Source organism: Megalops cyprinoides, chromosome 4, assembly GCF_013368585.1.
Source record: "Megalops cyprinoides isolate fMegCyp1 chromosome 4, fMegCyp1.pri, whole genome shotgun sequence".
In the NCBI taxonomy this organism is placed as follows: domain Eukaryota; kingdom Metazoa; phylum Chordata; class Actinopteri; order Elopiformes; family Megalopidae; genus Megalops; species Megalops cyprinoides.
The window spans coordinates 6,977,797-6,998,288 of NC_050586.1; the positions used below are offsets into that span (position 1 = coordinate 6,977,797).

The 20,492-nt window shown below is 47.6% G+C and overlaps 1 protein-coding gene across 1 annotated transcript; it reads right to left on the minus strand.

Moving 5' to 3' along the window:
• Positions 1–1,141: 1,141 nt before the first annotated feature.
• On the minus strand, positions 1,142–18,709 carry pptc7a (protein phosphatase targeting COQ7 a). Its single transcript, XM_036526284.1, has 6 exons — positions 18,183–18,709; positions 9,952–10,131; positions 6,874–7,072; positions 4,512–4,635; positions 4,201–4,330; positions 1,142–3,796 (listed from the first exon to the last, which is right to left on the minus strand). Exons 1-6 carry the CDS (start codon positions 18,382–18,384, stop codon positions 3,738–3,740), a joined length of 894 nt encoding a protein of 297 aa, XP_036382177.1. The 5' UTR covers positions 18,385–18,709; the 3' UTR covers positions 1,142–3,737.
• Between the last annotated feature and the right edge of the window lie 1,783 nt (positions 18,710–20,492).

A 20,492-nucleotide genomic window follows, 5' to 3' on the forward strand; every position in this document is an offset into this window, starting at 1 on the left:
TTCTTTTATTTAAATATTTTACAGCTTTGAAAACATATTTACAGAATCCATATCTGCATCATTGTACTGTACACACACAAAAATATGTGCAGCTCTCGTACTAACATTGCCCATTGGTTGGTTTTTTTTTTTTTTTTAAACAATAGTTATAAACCATGTCGTAATTGCAGAAGCATGTTCACAAACTGAGCAACATGTTAGTGCAGGAGATGGGACAAGCTAGCGCTGCCACAAGGCCGCGTCTGAGGGCTGGAACTGTTTCATTGGTTAAGGCCGATATGGTGCACGTCGAGCTCACTGGTCCTCTAAACCAGCTCCAACTCTTGTACTATTAGTGGTCTCATCAGCACACCCCAACGCTCGCTCCAGACCACCACAGTGTGTCTGAGGAGGAGTGGCGTTTCACTGTGAGGAATCCACACTCCAGATGGGAGTTCTGTCCTTTAGATTTTAATCAACAATTATCAGCCCCCTAACATTCAGCGTGCCACTTAATGGCCAGCTCCTCCTCTACCCCCTCCGCTTTGCCCTCTTAGCATGACTTTAGGATGGAAGAACCCAAAACAGGACAGCATGTCTGCCGCTTATGCACCAGTGAAACAAACAGATTCCAGATATGCAACAGCTTGTCAGACAGAGAGTGCCCCAGAGTGATAATATTAAGAACAGCTTGGCCACTGAGCTACCAAAATACTGGTAACGGATGATAACAATAGCTCACTAATAGGCTAAATGCCCCCCCAAGAAGGAAAGTGACTTGGCGAGCGAGTTTCTGCTGAGAACACGCTGTTAACCGGGTAACATGCAGCACACTGCCACAGGGAGGCGATACCCTGGTCATGCCTGGTTATGGCTTACCTTACCTACTTTGGTTTTACCTAGGATTCACACAGCTACTGCTGCTCTCCCATTGGCTGTCCTATACAAAGACAAACCAGGGTACCAAGGCTCCACTACAGCACTGAATATAAATACATGATCAGCCTGTGGCCTGAGGGGGACACTGAACGTTGTAACACTGTCTGTGCATATACATTAAAGGTTCTCCTCTATTCTTTTTATGCCTTTTTTTTAAACTTGCTTAATAGCCAGATATGTGTAAAAGTAAACAGGGAAAAAACGTCTTCGCTAACCTACGTGATGCAAAGCTTTATTTTTATTTTTTTATTTTATTTTTTGTATTTCGTAAATCACAGTATTGCTTTATAATTAAGATACAAGGAAGCATGTCTTTGGTGCACCCGCTTTTATAAATGACACACGGGGTGGAAGCAGCAGAGCTGAGGTGTGAAATGCATTTGATTGTCACCCGGTTGTCCCTGCGGCCCCCTGTCTGGCACTGTCGCTGCTCCCAACGGCAGCGACGACCCAGAGGAATGCCACGCAGTCTCACATAACCACGCTCGCTCCATATATTTCTTTTATGGCAATTTGTTAATAGTAATTTCTCTTGCAGAGAAACTTGAGCGCCACAGATACAAGGTCTGTCTCTCTCTGCTCAGATGAAGCAGCCACTATATGCCCTCAGACAGCAGGGCTTACAAGGAGGAGAAAAAAAAAAAAGCTGTCAGGGTTATGTGACTCCACATGGCAGGATGTTACAATGGTTATGCTCTTCTGATTTAATGGCAAGTTAAGACCTTTGCACACGGGCAGCAGAGTTAGGCTTGAGGGATAATGACAGACAATCACACTAAAACCATCACAGGTGTAGTCTCTTCAATGAAATAAAACATTCTTGCTTTCAGAAATTGGAAAAAAAGGAAACTTAAATAATGCTTTGTAAAATCCAGATGAGAATTTTAAATAACACAATAAAAATGTCATGTACACAGTACATGTAAAAGTTGACTTTGATTTAATTATAAAACAGAAGCTGCACATTAAAGTTATGCAAATACACAGTACAAATCTACAGAAAAAAAACCTGACGTCTGCCGTGAGAGACTGAATTTCTACAAGTGTTTAACAACCTTTCACAGGCAACTAACCTGATTTAAATAGAGGCCTACGTATTTTAAAGATGGCTTTAGACTTTTTCAAACCAGGGATCAACTGTATGATAAAATGAAAGCTGGATGAGCCAAGTGAGGACACAAACCCCCCCCCACAAAAAATATATATAAAAATAAACCTTTATTATTCATATCTGACCGATCACATCTCCACTCTAAGCATTCACAGATGCTAGCATTATTTTTTGTGCGTTAATAGTATACTTTTCTCAAAGGGTTATAAAAAAATCCTCTGCAACAGACACAGAGCCCACACACACAGACACACACACACAGACACACACACACACAGACAAACATACACACAGGTGCATTTGACACACAGCTTGTAGAGCTGGGCTGGAGGATTCTCCGACCTGAGGGCTAAACCCTCCTCGCTCTCAGTCATGCAAAGCTGTGTGTACACCGCTGCTCATTCCAACAGGTGGGGAGAGTGGAGGGGGATTAAGGATTAAGTCACCACAGACGTGACCCCGCAGAGCCTCAGTTTAAAACAGTCCCCTTCCACCGGGGGCAGAGTCTGCTCCAGACCTCAAACCTATTTCCTGTGGCAACGACTCGGTTTTTCCCCTCAATCCTTCTCTCTTCATAAATCCCATAAGTTCATAACTGACAAACGTGACAATTTTAATAAAAATATATTTACATACAGTCCATTTACCAAAGATCAACTAAAATAAAATACTTAAAAAAAAAAAAATCCAATCATACATAAACATAAGTCCCCTATCCTCTACCATGTTCCACCTCTATAGAAACATAGTCTGCCAAGCCGAGGCTCCCTTTCAGACTTGCATAACTATTGCCATTAAATATTTTCCTAATTTAATTACACTTAAAGTGACCTTGTCTTGTGGCTCTTTCCACATCTTCTCCCTTAATGCCATTTCCCCCCACAGGCTAGCCTTGTACGCACATCCGAGCTACTTATCCCAAATCTGTCCTTCTTGCCCACGCCCGTGCCCCAAGGTTTCCACTTTTAGACCCAGCGGAGACCTGGCAGTCACACCACGAGAATGTTTTAGCGCACCCAAGGGAACCAAGACGATTCTTAGACGTGACACCTTTTTATCCGGACAGCTAACATCACCACTTTAATCGACTATCTCCAGAACTTCCACTCCAAAACCCTCACTCCCCAGTCACCTTCCCCCCTCCCCCCAACACCCAAGTAAACATAGGACTGCTCTGTTGAGGGACATAAAAGCTTAAAAGTGTTAATGTAGAGGAGACATAGGTGGGTTTGCTCCCAACGTCTCACCTGTCTCCACAGGTAAAGCTCTCGGGCCATTGAGGCGGGAGACACAGCGCCACGCCAAGCTCAAACGGCAAACTGACACACACAGTGACATCAGGATGTGAAATGTGTCAACCGGATTTTTTTTCCCCTCCCTCTCGTTCCATTTCAGATTTATGGCTTAAAAAATGAAGGAAAAAAAAAATTAGGCCCCGCTCTAATCTCCTTTTTATATGGGACAGAGCTGACAGTAGCTACAGTGAGCACTTGGAGCCTAACCAGAAGGGGAGGGGGAAAATGGAGGAGGGGCTGGAGGCCAAGTGGAATGACTGGACAGGAGGGGTCGGGGGTGGATGGGGGAGGGGCATGGGAAGAGGGGGCGTGGCTTAGCTGCAAAAGGAGTAAAGTCCCCAGTCCTGCCAGCAGGAGACAGACAGTACACAGGAGGAAGACAGCAGTCGGAACAGTCCCCCCCAACACAAACGCTAGTCTGTGTACTCCGCCACAATCGACAGTAGAACTGTGATGTCATCTGGCTTTCCCCCTGTGGAACACAGACAAAGGGCACCGTGTCAGGGACAATGACAGACTGAGGGGCAGATACTTAAGAGATTCTCTACACACACACACCATTCACTGAGTTCAGGCAGTAGCCAGTTTCACCCGAACAATGGGAAAACAGGAGCAAAACGGATCTAATGCACATCGTCTCTAATCTGTCGAAGCTCAACAGGTTTTTTTTTTCCTTTTTTGATTTGTTTCGATTTCTTAGTTTCCACTCTGGAATTAGCTTCCCACTGAGTTCTTGACAACCTTCAACAGTTGCCTGGTAACTGAAAACTCGAGGAAGAATGGGCCCTCTAAAATTAATTGCTCCATAAAGACCATGCAGGGGGGCTCCCCTCCCAAATTCTCAAAGCACACATCAGCACAGACTCAACTCCTTACCTCTTACATTCAGTCCATTGTCACACGCAAACTGTGCAAAAGGTGACATGTAGTTGGGATCATAGGCCAGGACGTGGGCCTGCTCTGCAATGCTTCTGGCCGTCTGCTGTATGCTCTCATAGTTGGTGTTCTAAAAATAACATGGAGGCATTGTGTTAGAGCAAAGAACTCTTTCAGGAGGAAGTCCATCAACAGCGCGCAAGCTGATAGCGCAAAAAATGGGGGAAAAAAAGTCAAGGATACACAAATTACTCATTTTGCCCAAATAAGCGAGTGCAGCATGCATTGTCTGAGGTAACAGGAAGCCCCACCTTGAGCTTTTTGAGTTCTTGCAGGATCATGTAGTCCGGCATGTTGTCGAAGAGGCCGTCCGTGGCGGTCAGGATGATATCACCCAGCTGGACATCAAAGGAGGAGCTGTCCGCCGCTTCGGGGCTGTGAGGGAAGGACAGCAACACCCAGGGGGTCAGAGTGGGGGGGTGGGGGTGGTTGGGGGCGCAGGGTCAGTCAGTACCCTCCCTGTGTGCTCAGAGGGATCACATGAGCAGGGGGCAGCACTCACAGGCTTCCTGCGGAGAGCGATGAAATCCGAGCCGAGAGCTACTCAGCTGTTAACACATTTCTCAGAGGCAGCGCTTTTTGTTTTTCAGCTTTTTAACTAATCGAGACAACGGGGATCAGAGCGTTTACGGTTATTCAAATATCGACGTTTTTTAACCCCCTGCGATAAAATGTCTAATTCCCTGCTACACGGGAGTCATGTTGCACATTAAATGATAAGAGTTATTGGTTCAGAGTGGGCGAGGCTTCCTGTAACGCGGGGCCAGACGCCACTGGTGTGAAACTCGTCCGCAACACATCCTCTGGACCCGCGGGGGCCCGTCACTTCCCACGCTTCCTTCCTGCAGCGCACGGTAACAGGCTGCGACCGTGCTAATCTCCTATGCCCGTCTGTCTGGCTGCCTGCGGCGTGGTGTCCCCCCCCCCCCCTTTGGGAAATCTGTGGCATCTGAGCCAGATAAAACCCAGGTTTTAATCTCCGTGACACCTCCCCGCTGAACCATCACTAGGCCTCTCCACCACACAGCCGGACTCAAACGGAGTCACCTCATAGCGCTTTGGTCACAATCGGCATTGTCCCCATTCCCTTCCCCTGCCCCCGTCACGGTTTACATCGTTCTTCTTTCTGACTGCTACTCGCGCATCGCTGAAATGTGTCACCAGGCGACAGGCCCCTCCGCCACCAGGTTTGTTGTGACGGGCTAAAAACAGAGTCCAAGGAGAGTGCAGCGAGTGCAAGGTCAGAGAAGGAGAGAACGTACACGACGTTCGGAGCTAGGGTTCCCCACCCTACTGACGCTACTACGGATATAGATCAGAGCCCGGAGTGTCGAGTTCAGTTCCTGGACGGCTGCCGTAATGCTCTGGCCTCGATTCCCCAGCACAGAGCGTGCCGTTCCAGACACCTCCCACTTCTCCTGCCTCTCGTTTCAAAGCCCATACTATAACCTTCACAGAGAGGGACTTAAAACATTACATTGATCCAGAGGGGAAAAATGTAATCACGATAGGAGGGATTAATGATGGACAGGCAAGGCTGAAGCATGAACTCTGCAGTCTGTCTCCTTTAGATAAGGGGCTTAAACCAGACGCAGCTTCTCACAAGAGTTTCACAGGTAATGAGAAGATTCTTTGCCTGGCATGTGTTACATGTCCAATCAGATCACACCAGGAGACTGGCAGGTCACTGCCAAAAGTGAGTCTGGGCAGAACACCCCATGCCATCTCTCCTGTTAAAACAGGCACGGACCTGACAGAGGTTGGCACAGTAGCGTGGGAGTAGCATGGCATGCATGAATGTGCCCTGAACCTTATAATCAACAGATTTTCATCACTGACGGATAAAACCAACCCTACAAAACTCAGTCCAAACTCCCACTCAAAAAGCCCAACATAACTTCAGACACATGTCACAGGCAGGAAATACATTTTGTTCCTTTTCCAAGATTAAGGGGGACTTTTTTTTAAAGCTCAGGGGACAACAGGCAACGTGATTGGCTGCTTTGAGGAAAGCCTCCAGCCCACTCCTCCTGTGTGATTAACCCGACTGGCTGTGGGGAGGGCAGAGATCCAGCAAACCCCCCCCCCCCCTCAGAGAGAGAGCAGACACTCCACTGCTGGCACACAGCAGGAACGAGGGCCAGCCTCACATGGCCCTGGCTCTCCGACAGACCCGTGACGTCACGATCGCCCCCGTGCTCTAGTTCAGACTGGGCTGGCTTTGCGGAAGGCAATGGTAATCTGGCTAACTTGGCACCCCCACTGGAATGACACAAGCAGATCTGCCCGAATTAAGGTGCATTCTCCACCGAGATATCCACTGCAGTAATCTAACAGAACTTTTTTTTTCCCCGTCAAAGTGAAGAGAAGTCAGTCTGAGGAGAGCACAGAAGGCCTGTGCATGGTGTTTGTATATAGTGACTGTGCTGCATGGAAGTCAGTCGTGCCAACATACCAACACACCAGAGAATGCCCACAGACACCGTCTAACCTGTTTAACACACACAGTCATTTCCGCAGCTATGCCAGCTGCCCACGGGAAAATATCACTCTGGAATGTCAGTCTTAAACTGGAGGGGGGGGGGGGGTTGGGGGCGTTGTTTGTTTGTTTACCTGTCACTGAGGACCACGCCCTCCGCCTCGGGGGGCGCAATGGACAGCTGGAAGGGCGTGTTGAAGTAGTGCTGCTGCTCGTCGGACCGGTGCACCACCTCCCCGCCGCGTACCACCAGGAAGCCCGAGTCGCCCAGGTTGGCCGTGTGCAGCCGGTGGCTCTGCCGGTCCAGCACCACAATGCAGGCCGTGCTGCTGCCTGCGGGAGAGAAGACGGCACGCTTCAGACACCGCGGGACCGCCTCCACCGCCGAAGTGCGTTACTAATGACAGGATAAAGCTCCGCTTGCATGAATGGCCTCACAGAACAGACCAGGCCAACTCCTCCGGCTACAACTCCTCTAGGCAGTTGAATAAGTAGTAAATGTTACACATTATAGGTACAGGCTCATACATAAAAATCAAACACACTTTCACGCACACGCACAGAGATACATGTGTATTTTGGTGGAATTTAGTTGAAGGATGACTTTGGTGTGACATGAATACCCCTCTCAGAATTTTCATACGTATACACACATACAAATCCTTAACTCCTTAAAACAGTGGCTCTAGGAAAGAAGGGAGGTCATTATTTGGCAGACAGTGGGAGTATGCCACAGAGGTTAACCAGCTGGAGCATGAGACCCTAATGTTGCAGGTTAGATTCTTTGGCGGAGCACTGCTGTTTTACCCTTGAGAAGGGCACATAACCTGAGCTGCTTCCAGCTGCATGCAGAGACGGGTAAACCCGCACACTGCCCTGGATTAAAGTGGCTGCCAAATAAATAAATAATGGCTGTTATTTTCGGTACATTTTGAGCACTCTGTGTGTGGAACATGCTCCTTTGGGACAACAATTTGAAAGTCCACGTGTGCGTCCCTCCCGCACATTGACCTGACCGTTCTGGGAACGGTGCCGCGTGGTGCAGCTTGCAGCAGTGACAAAAACCCAGCCGGCAGGGAGCCAAGCCTCCCCCCTGTCCCGGGACAGCAGGTCACCAACTGCGCGCCCCTGGAGGGAAAGTCACCTCTGCACCTTGACAGCTCACAGCGATGCAGAGAGCAGGGGGGTTGGGGGGTAGGGGGTTACTTTCAAAGGAGGCCTCTCAGCGAAAAAGCACGATGAGTCAGTCCGGTATCTCAAACCAGGAGTCTGAACAAAACCTGCCAACAGTGCAGCTCCAACTCACAGCAGAATGAGATCACCTTCTCTTAAACACTACCTTTAACAGAGGGAAACGCAGCAATTACCCATGAATATATACATTACACACACACACACACACACACACACACACACACACACGCACGCACAAATACATACATGCATGACACACACAGACGAGCACTGTTCTGCTATGCCATTCCCCTCCATTTTCCTAGCCTCTTATTAGTTTTGATAGTGGTCGCCTGCCTAAGGTTTTTTTGCGATTACATTGATGGATATATTTCATTTGCCTTTTTATTCAGCAATATCAAGCTTGAATTTACACTGCCCCTGTTTTGTCTGTGTGCATTTGTGTGTGTCAGTGTGCATATTTTTATGTACATCAGCTAACCCAATAAGCGTTTCATTCTGAAGCCATGTAGTAATGGGGGAGAGGCTAAAGGGACAGTGGCCGGCCAGCACTCTCCCACTGAGGCAGGAAGTCTTGGGTTTTCCTCATCTTTAGCTCAGTACATTTATCTGCTGAATCAAAGTTATGGCTTTCTATTTATTTATCCGCACACTTTGGCTGAAGAGAGGCTACGGCTTAAAGATGACAGAGGACATGGACGAAAGGTTTGGACCCACAAGCGGAAAGCAGGCCACGATTTTGGGGTTCGGCTCACAGCTCATTTGTCCTTCGCACGGATGCGGACCGAGACGAACCGCTCAAACAAAAAAAAGACTGTGGGATGTCGACTCCACCCTGCTGCTGGTGACTCATCTAGTCTCTGCACACGCTCAGCCGCCCAATCACTCCTCCCCGCGGTAACACAATCACAAGGGGGGGCTCACGAGATCGGCTCTGCACAAACGGTCTTTATTACGCGGCCCAACCCAAAAATCTCCGAAACTACTAGCAGTGGTATGGGTAGCCTACCATCCGTGTTTATGGAAAAATACAAGGCCAAGAACTTTTCTTTTTGGGGGGCGGGGAGGAGTCGTCAATTGGGCTTAGAACTAGCACGAATGCAGACGTTTCTGTGTAAATATTGGATTTTTTTCAATGAAGCCCATGTTGTTGCAGGCAGCATGTGCCCAGCAAATAGCTGTGATGGATCAAGGCAGCACCAGAGCGTGCAGTTTGCTGGCAGGGACTCGTCTCTCAAACTCACGACACAGTCTCTCTGACTCATCCTGCAGATCTGCGGTCCACCCGGACCCCGGCGAAACAGTGCCGAGCGAATAGAGAGAGAGAGAGAGCGCGCACGCTACCCTCCCACAAACATCCACCGGGGTCACGGCCCTCACCTTTGCCTGGGGGTGTGATCCACGAAACCCTCTGATGTCAGAAATGCGTTGGTGTCCTACGCACATTCGCCTTCCACAAATAGCCCTTTGCTCCACTTCCACAAAGATGGTCACCCGAACTGCGAGCAGGACGATTAAACCCAAGCTCACCTGTTTTTTCAGCCTCCCTTCCAGTCAGTTGCCCTGTAGCTCAGCTAAGCTAACTCTGGTTATTTAGCCCAGTACATTTTACATTTTACAACCGCCGCTAAAAATATTTGCAAAGGCATTTAGGCAACTTTATCTGAAGCCCCACTTCTTCAAACCACATCCTGCCTCCCCTATGTAAATCTTGCCTATTCTTATACAGTACTGTAGGGCAGACTGCACTTTGACGTTAGTTGTTTGATTATCATAGCACCTCTGTATTCAGCACGGCACAGTCCATAACAGTACTGAGTAACTGTGACGTGCTCAGATGCGGTCTGACAGTTTCAGTATGTGCCGATGCTCATAAGGCCTCGTTGCGTTCGCCTCTGTGCCTCTGCTTTGCGTCACTGTGGACAAGAGCGGCCGTCAAATGGCTGTAATTCATGTAAATGTCAATTGATGGGGGGCAGCAGGAGCTGCAGGCCTTGGGAACCCGTACCGCCACTCACCCAGCAGCGGGACTTTGTTCTGCAGGAGCTCATAGTAACTGGTGGTGAGGATGCCCACTGGGTTGCTGGGCACGAAGCGTCCCTCCTTCACCAGCCGCTCGCACGTCCTCATCAGGGTGCCGGAGAACTGCGAGGGGTCTACCCCGTAATCCCGCCAGCCGCCCACGCCATCCGCCACGCCTGGAACAGGGGGGAAAAAACACATTTGCACACGTGAGATGGGAAGCAGCTGTAGGATTCGTATCTGTATTGGCGTGCATGTAAACTGCACTTGCACACGCATGCGCATGCGCGCACACGGCAGTGTAGCATAGTGGTTACGGAGCAGGACTCATGACCAAAAGGTTGCCGGTTTGATTCCCCGTTGGGGCACTGCTGCTGTACCCTTGGGCAAAGTACTTAACCCCAAACTGCCTTAGTAAATATCCAGTTGTATAAATGGATAACATTGTCACTGATGCAAGTCGCTCTGGGTAAGAGTGTCTGCTAAATGCCAATAATGTAATGTAACGTAATGTAATGCGCGCGCACACACACACACACACACACACACACACAGCAGTACGCTAGCCCGGGAATCACGGCGTGACGTTCGCCGTTCCTGGCCAACCTGAGGCTCGGGTTACAACAAAAGCGCCAATCCGCCGTCAGCCAGTTGCTGGAAGTGATTATTGGAAAACCAAAAGCTGATTACCATATGTCACAGAGCTGAACTCCGCAAACCTGACATGAACTTACTGGTGCAGAGAGGTCCAAGAACAGCCCTACAGGGCCTCCGCCACCACTTCCTCTCATAACTGTAGAGGAGGGAGAGGACGTGCTAGAAAAGATACGGGTTTGTATGCAGGACCTTAAAGCACTGGCACATACAAGGAGGGTGCATCAGCACAGCTGCGTTTTGGCGCAATATTTGCTGTTTTGTTATTTGTTTTATTAAGAAGCGCAAGTAAATGCTTCTTGTAATGATGCCAGAAAGGCCACTTAAATTTGTCTGTTTTTTCCTTCCTTGAGAGTCATTAAAGTGAATTAAATAACAGTACACCTCCAGGCGCACTCACAGTAATTAGATGCATACAGACAATTACACCACATGCAAAACTATGCCAAAAGAACAGAACAATTTGAACTTGAATAAAGCCATAATGAAGGGAAGTAGCCTACACTTGCACACAATAGCACATCAGCCATTTTTCCTGCAACAACAACATCGTTGTTGGCGAGAAAAACAAACGCAGCAGACCAAGGGGTCTGGCACCCTGGTGGACACTGACAAAAAGGTTGGAACAGGATCAGTCGTCCTCATTAGGCCCACTGTACATATCCAGACCTGCAGCAACAGTATGGGTCTCAAATTTGTATGATCTGCTCTAAAATCATAACATTCACTGAAGCAGAACTGATCTAGAAGGGCACTGTCAGGGCACCAAGGTCAGTCGCCCCCCGCTGGCCAGGGACAGTGTGGCCCCTGATGGCGGCAGGGGAAGACGGCTCCCAGTCCCACAGCGTGAGGCAGAGCTAATTGGGACCAGACTGCCGCAGTGCGATTCATGGGCGTTCCTATCAGGCAGGCGGCCACAGACAGCACCAGCAACACTTCAGCTGCCCTGAACACACTGAAGGACTTTCAGAGAGAGAGAGCGAGAGAGGGAGAGAGAGAGAGACAGAGTGGAAACAAGCACAAGACTTCTGTCATCAGCGGTGACATTTACTGTAAAGAACAATAAGCACTGTCTTCAGCAAACACACAAACAGGAAGCGGCGGGAGTGACACGGGGTTCAGTGGGAGGGGCAAAGGACGTCACAGCAGCCTCGTGTTAAAGGAAAGCCTGACTGGACAGAACAGCCATCGGTCATCACCACCTCAGGCTCCGCCCACAGGCTGAAGGAGGACACAAGATAACAAACCGAACACGTTACTCCTTGTTCAAGCGTGGAGGAATTACAAAGAAATGCAGCGGGTCAGGAATTCACAAATAAGAGCACGAGACAACACCGCAAGATGAGGGAAGAGGAGCCACTTGAACCATCTCGACTCGTGATTTTCGGCTACATCTGAAACAAACGACAAGTGTTGTTTGCATCTTGTAAACTGATTATGTACAACTTGATCTCAGAAGTGTGTTTTTGTTATAGAGCGCTAGTATCGAGCAGAATCTGAGTGATTAGTACAGCGCTGACAATACAATCCCTGCTTGCTTTTTGGCAGGGTCTACAGACCACCTCAAAGACCATGACACCCTGCCAGGCCAGGGACAGGGGGCCAATAGAGGCTAAATTGTCACAGCCAGCAGGAACACAGTGACCACCCGCACCCCTCACCAGCTGCCCTGGGATCAGACAGGTGTGAGGGGTGACCGCTCAATCGCCACAGCTCCCTGACCCACGATCAGCTGTGCACTCAGATGCCGCTGTTGTCTCAGCTGCTGCACATGGCCTGACTGTGCAGAACTTCAAAAGGTCCTCAAGCCCGTTGCTATGAGGAAAGGAGGAGAGTCAGCAGTTGCAGGCTTTCAAAAGGTGACAAAGTTTCTCACGTTGTGCTGCACAATAGCTCACATAGTACATTAACGCAGAACGTCAAAGTCCAAACCCAGTTACTCAACCTACCACTGGTGCCAAGGCACACCTGCCTGTTTTGACACTTTTGATCTCTGGATGCAAAGATAAGGTTTTTTTTTTAAATGATTCACCAGGTTTGCTGCCAAAACAGGAGACAGCTTTTGCAATCAGACTTCAGAGACCATTCACGACAGGCCCCGGTTCTCAACTGACCCCAAAAGCTGAAGAGCGTGTTTGCGACCAGTGATAATCCCACCTTTCTGGCCACACTTGTTACTACAGGCAAGTGCTTACAGGGTTGTGATCTTTGCAAAGTCCTCGTCCTCCATGGGCCAAACATGCAAAATTCCACTCGTTCCAACCATCTCTGACCAATTCCAGCAAGCCACTCGGCCATGCTCTATGCAGCAATGCTGATTTTTCCACACAGTGGTTCTGGACAGACAGACAGCTGGTGCCACCAGGTGGATTATTGCTGAGGTCCGGTGAGACCTAATGCAGCTCAACAAAAACTGATCCAGGTTCAGCAGAGCGAGATAACCTCCCCGCTGAATACTGAGCTGCTCTCCGTTTCGCCGTTCAATAGTTTCTGCTCCTGTGGTATGCTGCTGGGGGTACTTCAGTATGCTTTCCATGAAACGCAGGCCTCCTGCTTCTGTTAACAAGAAATAACACCTTGTTCCAACCAAGGGGGGGCGGGGGGGGGGGGGCTGAGAAACAAAACTTTGACCTAGCTTGAATGTCTAAGGTAGTTTCAAAACCTGCAAGTACGGCACAGCAAGGGGAAAGGAGGAGTGGTTCTCGTATTCAGAGGAAGTTTATTATTTCTGTAATTGGCGCTTACTGGCGCGCACACAAACCTCCACGTTTTAAACAAACTGAGCACGCTCAAATGAGGCCGTCGTCGCCAGAGCCAAGACACGCAGGGATGGCCTGTGAGACATTAACAAGTCCCTCCCAGCTTCCCCTCCCCTCCCACCCTGTTCTCCTTTGCAGCGAACAGCCCTGATATGAGATTTTCCTGGAAAGGCAGTGCTCCCCGCTGCTCCTCACACACAATGCAGGAATCTGCTCGGGTGACCATAGAAGGAGTAGAACAGCAAGCTCCTGTCCTTCCCATACACATAGGGCCCAATGCGCAGCTACTCCTAGTAACAAAATAAATACGGCTGCGCTGGTCTACTACACAGGCCCTTTCAGGGGACACTTGAAAAGCAGCCGCACTGGGCAACCAATGTACAAGCAACTGCCGACTTTTCTTCCCGGTAATCTGTGACACAGCCTGCCAAGAAGTTCTCTCTCAGAGACGTCCTCTGTGACCTTACACACTGCACATAGCTGCTTCTGCACTGTGATTTTGGTCAAACGTTACTCACATATTTATTTATATATCTATCATTTTGTTATCCTTCTCTGAAGACAAGAGGAACTCAAAAGGACAGGCCCAACACACACAACAATGATGAAGTTAGGTATTCAAAGCCTGCACTGCGATTATTGTACAGTTTTGCCAACTGATTCTGCCTCACTGTGTTCTGAGCTCCATGCACCCCTTCTCAGAGGTGTGTGTGTGTGTGTGTGTGTGTGTATGTTGGGGGTGGGGGCAAAGGGGCTCAGCCCATCTGTGTCAGACTGGTGCAACATCTTTCACACACAGCGTTTAGAAACAGTCTCCGTTTTCAAACGCTGTTTTATTCAAAGGTTCTCCGGTACTCTGAAGAAGAGAAGAGGACGCTGACACCAGAGGACATCCCACAGTGTTAATGCGAATTACACAAGTGGATTTATTCCCTTACTCCCCTTTGCTTGGCTTGTGTAAGCTGGACCGAAATACAGCTTTAAGTAGGACAAGACGTACATAAGCCTACTACACAGTCTCTCTCAGGGTAATGATCCCACGCCTTAATGACAGTTTTACTGGACTGAGGACGCATTCATTCCCTGACCTGTGACATCCGATTTGCTATCTTATTAAGACTCATAATAAACAGGTCAATATTACTGTACTCACCTACCTTGCTTATCAGGAGCAGAATTCAGCACATCTGCTGCATGTTCAGCCTGAGTCCTGGGCAACAAACTGCTTGGAGGCCCAACACTGCCAGAAGAGAACTACGACCGAGGCCTTCCACCCCCTACCTCTCAGCTCTGACATGGTTTTTCCACACATACTCACACACGGTTTTTTTAAGGTTTTGTTTTGGGCTTTATGAATGAAGCCTCAGTTGTCATGAAGAAACACCGTTAAAGTGCATTGGCAACCCCTACATGTATTAACTGATTTCACTAAGGATACAGGACCCCTTACAAACAAGCTACATGATAACGACATGATCACAAGTGAATGCTTACACGTGGTCATGTTACAAGTATCACCTGGACAGGAGGATCACTGATGGTATTTGTGGACTACTGCGGATAAGACAGCCAGGGTCTTTGTGACCTCACTGGTGCTAAAGCTGGTGGAGTAATTAACAAGGACACACAGACTCAGACGCTGGACCACGAACTGAAAGACAACGCAGCAACGGATGACTACTGACTAAACAAAAAGCGTGCTTTTGTCCCAATGCGCATGTTCGTCCGATTACAGGGCAAAGATTGATAAGACCACTCTACAGAGCCCTCGCAGCCTGGGGCCTGAGGGATAAGGACTCTCTCTGCAAGTGCCCCTTCATCAAGGTCATTCTCAACACTCCCCTCTCTCCACTGGGAGAGTGCAGCCTGTGTCTGTCGTGTCAGAACACCCATCCGGTAAGGGTGAAATGTAGCCATCCTGGGGGGGGGGGGGGTGTTGTGCATTAACAGGGGGGGATAAGTCCTAGACATTTGTGTTCACTACAGCTGTGCTTGAGAGCACTCTAACTTGAGCACATCGTGAGAGATGTTTTGTCATTTTAGGTTGTCAGGAAACACCCCCCCCCCCCCCCATCCGATTCCTTGCGTTAGCCACCCTGGGCTCCAGTCTGTGAGGGATCAGGCCCCCGTATTTCAATTCATACGCCATTTGCCGTTATTCAAGCTCCAGTTTCCTTACGTAACAAAGTAAGTAGTTTCGCCAGGATCCCTGTGAGACGACTTTTACACTCCTCTTATGGCTAGCGTTTATCTGAACTCATTCACACAAAGCTACAGTAACGTTATCTGTATGTTGTATGTTTTAACAAGCCCGATAAGGCTCCAACCCAGAGCATGGGACAATCTTTCACAAGAGAGGAAGTGGGCTGTATATTATATTTAAGTGTTGTCTATCTAAGAAAATGCCAGTTTCATGAATTCAGTTGTTTCAGATGGTAAAACATTTAAGTGTGGCTGATATACTGGCAAAATTGTACATACCAGATTGATTTGTGGGGTAGTCTCTCACCTAGGGTAATATATGTCACCGTTAAAGCTACTCATGTAGTCAAAAGATTTTGTAACTAACACATCTATTGGGTCATCCTCAGACATTAATTAAACAAAGACTAACCCATTAAATCAGCGTAGGACAGAAATATCTAAATACATTTATTGTAATCACACAAGGATTCCTTTTCAGTTTGAAGACCCACATTAAAATAATAATTGTGTTTTTAAAAATGGCTCAGGGCTAAAGCAGATGATACAGCATTCAAAAGGAGGGGCAACTGCTCCAATTGCCTCTCCTTGCTTCAGCATCCACAAAAAAAAAAACATATTTTACATGCGTGATACTTAAGGAGAGAGGTCTCCTTGCTGTAGAGACCAAGCTGTGCAAAGAAGGGGGAGCTCAACAGAGTCCCTCGGCGGGTTGGAATGACTCACTCGTCCGGTTTATTTGGAGTGGACTCTTTTGCCATTGTCAGCCCGCGAGAGCTGCAATGCCTATCATATTGCGATGATGAGAACGATAATGGCAGGGGAAGAATGGGAGTCGTGCTTGCCACAGTCCTCATCACTGAGAAGTAATGGTAGGTACAAAACATCCCCAGCACATCAGATGAATCAGTCCTCCGGGGTCATGTGCCCCTCGCTCCTTTAATTTGTGTTCACTCTCTGCCACCTCAGACAGCACAGGGAAACACACAACTGTGGGTAGTGCAGTAAAAGCACAGCCATTCTGTCCGATATTCATCCATGCGTAGCGCGTTTTTGCAAATCCCTTTTCTCCACTGCACATATTTTTGTACAGCATGCAAATTGTTTAGACGGATCTTGAGTTAACCACCCCCACGTTTCACAAGCGACACGAGATGGAATTTTGATTTTGAGGCCACATTCAAACTTGCTTCGAACAATGTCTACTTAGTCGATTGTGCTTATTCTTAATGCTGCTTACAACAGCAGGCACAAGGCCCAGAACGTGATTCTACTATTCGTGCCTTTAGTTAACGATATGACTTTGCTCCAAGAAGACATGCTCGCTAAGGTCACATTAATCATGCTGCCTTTGTAGTCTGCAGCCACATCGCGTGCAAACATGCTAGCCGTGGCACAGTGTCCTGAACTCAGTAACATCTTCCCTGTTGTCTGCTTGCTATAGGCCCTAGAGACGCAGTGTACCGAAAACGTACACGAATTCTCCATGAGTCATTTAAGGACACCGTGTTTCCCCGTATGCAACGTTACGTTATGAGAAACGTGATAGATTTCGTCAACATGGCTGCCCCCATTGCTTGACCACTCTGACCTTAAACAGCACTAACCGGTTTCAACGAGTGTAATATTAAAACAACACTAAACAGATAAAAAATGTCGATGCTTGTGATGCCAAACGTAATCATAAATCTCTCGAGAACAAAATGTACGGGACTTCCCAGTTGGCCCTTTGTGGCTGCATAGTAGGCTATCGTAGCTAACGTTAGCTAGTTAGTTCTGCAGCATGCCAATTATTTGGGCAGCTAATGTTGGGTGGTATCAGCTCGGGATGGAAACTAGGTAGCGATACATGATAACTTCTTACCTAAGACCCTATTCGATTTACAATGAGGACTGTATATTTCCATGAACGTGGAGCAACCGCAGTAGTTTTGCGTGGTGTCCGTTTCCCCTTTGTTTTCCAACAATAGGGACTACCAACACACGTTTTCGCTGCTACGCATCTGCGTTGAAAAAATAAGGAGTTCGCTACTTTCTGGGTAAAAGGTCACGGCAGAAAGTCAGGGGAACGCTGTACAACCGTATAATCTACATTAAGAGTAGCACTAAATGAAGTATCAAGTATTTTGTGAAGCGACAAAACAATGTAGCTACCAGTAAATTAAAACCAAAGAATCTAACGGGTGATAGCACAACATTTAAGTGTGCAGGTGACTGCTTGCTAGTTATCTTACATACCGGCAGCGTGCGAGGGTCATACAGCTATGCGTGATGGAATATAAAGACAAAGCGTTACCTAACCGCTCTCTCAACAGCTAAACTAGCTAGCTAAATACAATCATGTTACTTTCCAGAAGTAAGCGACACGTAGCTAGGTAGTTGAAATTGGCTGGCTACGTACACATTTTAATGGCTGATCTAGAAAACGCATTTGTAATAACCAGTTAGCTAGCTGGGTAACCTTTGCGACCCGACCACGATAAATGGATTTGACTCCAGAAAACACGCACATTGTCGAGCTAGCTAAATTGTCCAGTTACCTAGCTGGGTACACCAGCCGACTTAAATAGCCAGCTACTTTAATGGACACAGAAGTTGCTAACCGCACTTACCCAAGACATCGGCGGATCTATGGCGAGCTATGAAGCAGGCGTCATCACCGTAACACATCCCTTTCTTCAAAATCCCCTTGCGGAAATCTTTTCCGAATCCACAGCTCGCTGTCACCAGGCTGTAATCCCGGCTATCTGTTTGGGAAAGTCCGCCGAGGACAGCCCTGGCAACCAGTCTTCCATAGGAAAGTACGGAGAACATCCCCCAAAGAGAGAGCGTCCGTCGAGCAAGCCTGCCTACCCTGCTAGCCTCACTCTCCACGTCCTGTCTCGATCGCGATCCCCCTTGAAACGAACAACAACATCCGCCACAAAAGAAGAGGAGAAAGCGCCACAGTCTGAAACAGCTCCGGCGGACAACTCGCTCAGTTGTGGTTTCCCCCCACAAGTCCAAGACGTGTTAAAAAATGAGAACAGCTCTTTAAGTTTCGGCGGATTTAACAGGCCGGGTTCCTCCAACGTGCTCCATTGACACAGCCATCTTTCCGCGACTCGCACAAGATTACACAAACACCCGGGTCCCGGCGAGGGAGCTGTAGAGAGAGCTAGTGGACTTCGAGTCTTGTGACTCCTGCCTAGCTGACGTCACGTATCGTTATGCAAATGTACTTTTTCCATATAAGGCCGTCAATAGTGGCCCTATGCTTTATTATTCGCCCAAATTCTATTGATGTGCGTATTATGTTTCATTATTTTTACAAAGAACATGCTAAAAACGACACGCAAACTCCTGCTAGCTTATGGAATATATTCAAAATGTGCACACATCGCTACGTATCCATGGGGGAGAAACATATAAACTGCATTTTGTTAAAAGTTACAGTCGTGATCAATACACGTACAATTACACTGAAGAGAAGGCAGTAATTTATTATGTGCCTGACGTCGTAGTTTATTAACAATAATAATTAGTTTCAGTACACTGCATGTTATGGTTACCGAGACTACAGCTAGTTAATAAGGCAGTAAGTTTTATTTTGAAAGTAACAATACACATGTAGTCAATTATGCTTCCACTGCGAGAGCAGAATGAGGTAAGTGGAAGATGCCGTAATCACCCCAAATGCTTGGATACCTCTCGCACTCGTCTATTTTGCTTTTCTCCTCGGACACAACGCGCATTTGCCAGTAAATGCTTCCGATGAATCACGTGGGGACTCAACACCAATCAGAGAAGAGTGCGCATTGTCTACGAAAATTAAACCAAGACGCGCTTTTTAAACGGAAAGCACCGTATCACCGTATTTCTAAGGTGCAGAACCAGAGAGCTCTAGGCATAAAACAATGACGTTCAAAGCAAGTTAATCACATCTTGTACCGAGAAGTGGAAAAGAGCTTCATCCCGCTAAACTTATATATCAGTTTAATAGGGCCTACCTTTTAACTGCACGTGTTCTTTAAAACGCACTCATATGTGGGAGAACCCTTAATTTCAGAATGCAGTCCACGTAGAGGAGAGTGTGTCCACCACAAAAAACAACATGCGACAGTGTATGGCCTACTTTGTAATCAATTTATCAAACTAAAGAAAAGACCGATCGCTTTTGTGTCAGTGACAATCATTTACAACAGCTTGAGGAACAAGTGGAGTGCCAGCCCGAGAAACTGAAACATGCAGTCTCTCTGATAACATCCCACCCGAACATCTGGTTATCGCTGCCCCTTAAAACGAGCCCTCTTTGGGTTTTCGTGAAAAGTGACAGTGTGTTTTGTTCAGGACAGTAAAGCAGGGAAAGGAGTCTGCAGTGCTCACTCGACCGCGTTTAATTTAACGTTATTTCAAATGATGCGTGGATTGTTAACCGAGAGTGCAAATTAGAGCACAGTTTTGCGTTTTTCTGCCCTATCCGAAGGCAAAGCTGACTTCCGATGGCGTCAGTATTACGTCAAGTGCTGTAGCGAGGCATCATCAGCGACATCTGTGCGCGCTTTAGAGTAATGATACTATGATTTATTACTTGCAGAACTGGATAGTGCCGGGAAATGCAATCAAATTGGCCGGTCAGGAGTCTTGCCTGTTTTTTAACAACCATTGTATGACCGCTAAACAGAGAGGAAATGGGTAATTTTATTTGTCTTACTTGAGTAGTATGCCATTTGTACAGTGTCCATATTATATACACGTACATGGTTTACGCATGGCTACCAACAAGGATAATGACTGAGAAAGTGGAATCAACACAGAGTATTAATTGCCAGTTCTATTATTTTGAGTCAAAAGTTTTATCCGCATTGTGTTAGAAATGTAGACTGAAGGAGCTGACCCTTTCAGTCCCAGCAATCTCCTTTATTCTGTTATCTCCACAGTCC

Coding starts and splice junctions, on each gene's coding strand:
- pptc7a (XM_036526284.1), bottom strand. CDS start 18,384: ATGTTCTCCGTACTTTCCTATGGAAGACTGGTTGCCAGGGCTGTCCTC. Junction 7,073..9,951: donor GAACAAAGTCCCGCTGCTGG/GTGAGTGGCGGT, acceptor TCTCTCCCGCAG/GCAGCAGCACGGCCTGCATT. Junction 3,797..4,200: donor CAATGGACTGAATGTAAGAG/GTAAGGAGTTGA, acceptor TGTGTTCCACAG/GGGGAAAGCCAGATGACATC.